General features: G+C 35.9%; 1 protein-coding gene across 1 annotated transcript in view; it reads right to left on the bottom strand.

The window, feature by feature from the left end:
* Window positions 1–253: 253 nt before the first annotated feature.
* Window positions 254–6,000, bottom strand: part of RASSF9 (Ras association domain family member 9) — a 30,075-nt gene continuing 24,328 nt past the window's right edge. Inside the window, exon 2 of the mRNA XM_040491292.1 lies at window positions 254–3,407. Coding sequence (XP_040347226.1) covers window positions 2,147–3,407 — 1,261 coding nt within the window. The 3' untranslated portion in view covers window positions 254–2,146. The remainder of the gene's footprint in view (window positions 3,408–6,000) is intronic.

Raw genomic sequence — 6,000 nt, 5'->3', positions numbered from 1 at the left:
TGAATCAGAAGCACAGACACATTTGTATAACAAAAGAACAACTAGAAATTCTAAAGTGAATTTAAGTCAATGCTTCTGCTTTCTGACAAGAGTTTTTTAACATAAATTATTGTAGAAATATAGAAGTGTAATTCTTAGAATGTATCACTGTGCTTAACTATATATAAAAGCAGAATTCAAAGATTCTAAAATCTAGTCTAATACTATTTCTTATCAGAACTTCTTTTGAATTCAGACAATTAATTATATTATATAGCAGATAAGTAATGTTCTTTTTATTATTTTCTCACTGAACAGTAACCCAAAGAAGTGGCTTTCACTTTTGGAGAACAACATTGCAATTGGTTTATCATTGAGGATGATCTTCTGAATTTAATCCCCAGTAGTGAACAATGAATATATCAGTAATTTGCCTCATTGCTGAATGATTTAATGGGATTTTTGGAAATTTCTCTTTCTCAGATGACTATTCAATGACCTGCTTTTTTTTTTTTCCTATTAAACCCATATTAGCCTTATTACTTACTCTATTATCACTGTATTTTCCCTGGAATGGAAATTCGTACTTTCTTTACCAGCCAACTTCAACTAAGGCCTTTAGCATTATCTTGGTGCAAGAAATGATAACACAGATGCTCCCCAAAAGTGAAATACTATTCTATGTATCTTCCCAAAGATTGGTGAAAAGCCTGGAGGATGGAGTAATAAAAAAGTAGGCTAAGAAACTGAGTTAAACATTCACTACAGTAAGCTTGGGAATAAAAGGGAAGAAATAAGAAATACTGGATCTTCACCAATATCCATATATTCAAACTAAGTAAGATAATGTTCTTACTTACATGTGCACTGACATATAGGAAAAGTGTCAGGTAAAGAAAAAATAAACTGCAGCAGTATTTATTTAACAGTACAATAAAACAGTAAACTAATTGTTTCAATATGATTACATCATGTGTTTACTAGCAAGAAGCAAAGGGAGAGAGAGAAAAAAAAAAAATCTTCCCACCTAAAAATCAGGTGAAACCAAACCTAGTCTCGTACTATAATGAGTGTCACTGAAGGAAGGATCTAAACAAGCCATTCAATTTGTTGGACATTTGCCAGCAACCTTGGGGGAGGAGTGGGGTTAGAACTAGTACTTTTTTTTGTTTGTTTGCACCTTAGAGGAAGTTCTACAAACATAATCTGAATTCTAGTATACTAGAATAAAAGATTTTTGTCCATGTGAGCTCCTCTCTGTAGGTTCAGAGACAAAATGCTAATACTTATGGCATATAGACCTCTATTTTACCCACACAAAGGACCCCAAGTTGCCTCTCCGACTTTTGCAGACAGGGCATAAAGAAACAGAACTGTGACCCTGTGATTTTCTCAGTAACCCACATCATACCTCACTCATAAAACAAACCTGCACAGGTTATTTGTTTGGTCAGATTTGCTTTGTCAGAGAAAGGCCGTGCATATTTCAATTTTATTAATTTTAGGCCTCTTTAGAAAAACTGCTATTGTAATGCAGCACTTGGCCCTCTCTCATCCAATCCATCCATCCACTGCCAGAATTTGCACATGTCCCAAAGGCAGCCCTTCCCACCTCCTGTCATCTAGGTCTAAACAAGTAGAGAGGTTCAGAAAGTGAACAGAGATGATGTACATTCTAAGCATCAATGAGAAAAACCAAGACTTGAATTAATACACTTACTATACAATAGCTTTCATGTACTATACAGATTTAAAAATTCCAATGATAGCGCTTTGAAAAAATATAGTACAGCACATTTTAATTTTACTTGTTCATGTGTACAGTTTCAATATACTGACTGCACTATTAAGAATTAGTTTTGTTTGTATAAATCATTTCCTGCAGAAGCTATAAAATATTATAATTCCCATCAAATCATTTCTGTTATACACCTGCACGCTATTTGTGTTGCATTCCTAATAAACAGCTCATCGTCTAAACTTGTAACCATGAGGTCACTTTGGAAATCTTAAGTCAAAAATAAACTTACAAATTTCTCTAGCTTTTATTAACTTCCGAATACTTAACATGAATTACATCATTTTTCGGAACGTGATGTTTAAAATAAGGTTTCCTATTAAACAACCGTGAACAACGTTGCAGTAGCTCAGAAAGAAGCCATTCAAATTACGTTGACAGAAGCAGCACGTCTCCTACAGCTGTTTCTGAGTCCTGACTATGGTTAGAGCTGATACCAGTGTCTGAGTCTGTGTCATTTGTATACAAGTTAAGTGCTCTCGGAGTAAGGGAAGGACCGTCCCCACCGCTGTTGGGGACCTCAGATTCCTTCCCTCTGTTTTCCTTCAGTTGGCATCCATCTTTGTTGTTAAGATGAAGTGAACTGAACTCCTTTGCCAAGAATTCATATTCTTTTGCTTTCATCTGAAGCAATGAGTCAGTGTATTTAATCTCCTTCTGGATGCCACTCAAGTGAGAGTGGATTTTCAAACCGGCTTTCATGCTTTTCTCCAAATCACACTTAACATTTTCTAAATTAGAGCTTTCAAGTTCACTCGCAGCTGCCCCTTCTGCATCTTCATTTATCTCTGTGCAAACACTTTTTACCTCTTTCTCTATTTCAGCGGAGAGCTTATCAATGAGCATTCTGTAATATGCTAATTGCTCCTCCAGGTGTACAATTCCATCGCTTTCGGTCAGGTCGTCCGGAATCTGGTTTTCATCCGAATGCAAGTCCAGTTTTTGCTTGACTTCGCTGAAACTGGGCATTAAATATGCATCCTGGACATAATTTTCTCCATCATTTTCTACCCTATCGAGATGGAACTTCGCTTCACACTTTTCAATTTCCAGATCCAGCTCTTTCATTCTCTTGACTTGCTGATGAATAGTATGGTCCTGGGAAATAATCAGATGAACTAATGTCTCCATACTATCTCGATCATGGGACACAGTGTCCTGCTTAATTTTAGCCAGTTTCCGGAAAGTTTTTCTGACTATTCTCTTTTGTTTATCTGGTGGTAACGTCTTCATGTAATTTGCTGGACTGAGTTCCCACACTTTTTCTGTGTTTTGCACTAATTTGGCTTCTGCTGTTCGCCACAATGGAACTGGAAGGAAAGCATCTGCTTTAACCAAAACAAATTGCATATTGGGCTGCTCCTCTCCCCAAGCTTTCCAAAGCTTCAGGATTCTAGTGAGTGGAGGAAGAGCCCGTTCTGAGCCTCTCCACTTTTCTATGATGCAGTAATCACTGGGCTTCCCCAGCAGAAATCGTTTCTCTCCAAATGTAGTCTCATGTTCCTCAAGCAAAGCCTGGATGACATCAGCAGAGGTGGTGCGTTTAGTTAGCCCACAGACAATCTTCTCTTCTTGGCAAACCCAAACCACAATTTCCTTCTCTTCTGAATCCATGTCTTTAGTGGGAGATCTGAAAGAAAAACAAAGTACATTATATTTCTGTCATCACCTGTGTAAACTCAGAAAGATGGTTTAACTTTAATACCCTTTCTAGATTTTATCCTTAATGAGAGATGCATTTGAGGCTGAGACTCATAAGAATCAGAAGTTTTACTGCAAGAAAAAAAAATCAAGGAAAATATCGTAACTTCCTTTAATTTCTTAGTGGGCTCTGGAAAGAGCAGTTGTCGTCAAAGACAACTGAGGCCATTTTATCTATAGAAGCCAGAGGTGATATAACTACAATTAGAACTGCTAGAGTTAAAACAATAATCAAAGTATAAATGAATAGGGAAGATAAAATAAGATAAATTTTGTTGGAGCCTTGGGACTAAAGACCATGGAAACATAGCATAGGAAGGAATGGTGGTATGATGCTGAGAATCACAGAGTTAAAAACAGTCCATTATTGAAGCACGTGAGTGGCTCATTCAGTTAAGCATCTGACTTTTGATATCGACTCAGGTCATGATCCCGCAGCTCATGGGTTTGAGCCCCAGGTTGGGGTCTACTCTGACAATGCAGAGCCTACTCTCTCCCTCTCTCTCTTCCCCTCCCCTACTCTCTCTCTCTCTCTCCCTCTCAAAAATAAACATTTTTTTAAAAGCCCATTATTGAAAACAGTCATTTTTTCATTCAACAAATGCTTATTATATGCCAACCGTGTGCCAGACATGTCTGAAAATACTAAAGCAGCACACAAAGGTGAGAACGGGTATAAATATGTGATCAGTATAATAACAGGTAGTGGTAAATACTAGAAAGAAAATCAAACAGGATGAAGATATAGGGAATCATTTGGAAGAAAGAGAAGTCAATTTTATCCAGAGTATTTGGGAGATACTTCTCTAAGAAGATGACACTCGAACAGGGGCATACATTTTGAGAAGGCAATCAGAGACCTAAGGGAAGAATTCTAGAGTGAACAGAAGTGCAAATGTCACAAGGTACATTCTAGGGACAGAAAGAACAGGAAGGTAGTTGGAGGCTGAGGGTAGTAGAGTCAGGGGTTGTTGCTGGAGGGAAGGAAAGGTCAAGTGATAGGTGATGGGATCTAGCAGAAAGGCATACCCATTATGAGGAATTTGGGTTTTGTTCCAGTTTCAATGAGAAGCCATGGGAAAATTTTAAGTGTAGGAGGGATATGATCAAATTTATGCTTTAAGTATATCTGGATTGTTTTTGGAATGGACTGTAAAGGAAAAAAGGAGCAAAAGCAGAGGCAGGAAGACTTAGTTGAAAGCCTAGTGCTGACATATAAGAAAGAGAGAAGAATTGCCTGGACTAGGGTTTTAGCTGCAGAGGTATTAAGATGTGGTCAGAGTTGGGACATACATACAAGTAAAGACTTGCTAATAATTTCCTTTGTAGCAAAGAGGGATGGGGAAAAATCAGTTTTCTGAAGAAAAAAAAAAAACACAGTAAAAGAAGCAAGAAAGTTCCGTGGTTTGTAGGCTACACCTAGTAGAGAATTTCTGCGATGATATTTGCATCATGAGTGTAAATCAAATTGACCGTGTCTTTCATTATATCTATTTAAAAGAACGTTAAGAACGTTAAAGTGAGTTATCATCCAATATGATTTATGGAGACAAGACTTTTGAATAGAATTGGCTTGTTGTGAGTTATGTTACTTTATTTATGTAGCACCCTCAAAGCATATGACTCATGAGGCATGTATGGAAGAAATTTTCCCTGACTTCTAGAATCTTTTAACATTTAGAATTTACAGTACTTATGTTTTAATACCAATAGTAACTAATCCTACATTATTATCTTTATTGACTCTCCTGAGGTCATAAGATGAAGGAACAAATCACTGACACCAAATGACAGAGTCCCCAGTACAATTTAAATATCCAACTGTATCTAAATTATATAAACAAATATTCAAAAAATCATACTGGGCTATGATTGTTCTCTTATAAAGTATTTCACATTTAATGACCCAGCATTGAATAATGTGATATTTGATATCTACAACTCATTTAATAATTTGAAGCAGTCAAAAAGTAGGTAGAATTTAGGATAACAGAATTGCTTTCATATTTCAATTAGTATAAAAACAGCACACAAATGCATTCTAAGCAAAAACAAATAATTACTCAAAGTAACTTGATACTAACTACTATCTGGGTCATGGGTCTACAGCACAAATTGCCTCTACATTAATCATTACCTTCATCTGTTTTGATCGTGTATATATAATACCCCAAATTAACAGACTTTGTTTTTTTTACTTTATGAAGCTAGAAGTTCACTTACTAAAATGCATGATTTGAAAAGAAGTAAGGCACACTCCATGCACTTACTGTATGTTAAATTATAACTATTTCAATATGTATTTTTTGTAAGTAATGGTAAAAATAACAAAATAGAGTAATTGTAATTATCTACCTTGTCAGATGACGTCAATAGCTATTTCATTAAAACTAAGACCGTAGGGCATCTTTATTTTATTTTTTAGTGTTCATGGTTAAACTCTAAAAACAATCTTACTAAAAATAAGTAGCACTAATTATAACCATCAGTCAGAAAACATTTAGTAAATAAAACTGTTCTAA

This window comes from Herpailurus yagouaroundi, unplaced genomic scaffold (assembly GCF_014898765.1).
Source record: "Herpailurus yagouaroundi ecotype Mexico unplaced genomic scaffold, PumYag 182, whole genome shotgun sequence".
In the NCBI taxonomy this organism is placed as follows: Eukaryota; Metazoa; Chordata; class Mammalia; order Carnivora; family Felidae; genus Herpailurus; species Herpailurus yagouaroundi.
Note: the sequence above shows the minus strand (reverse complement) of the source record. Positions and strands in the feature narration are given on the sequence as shown.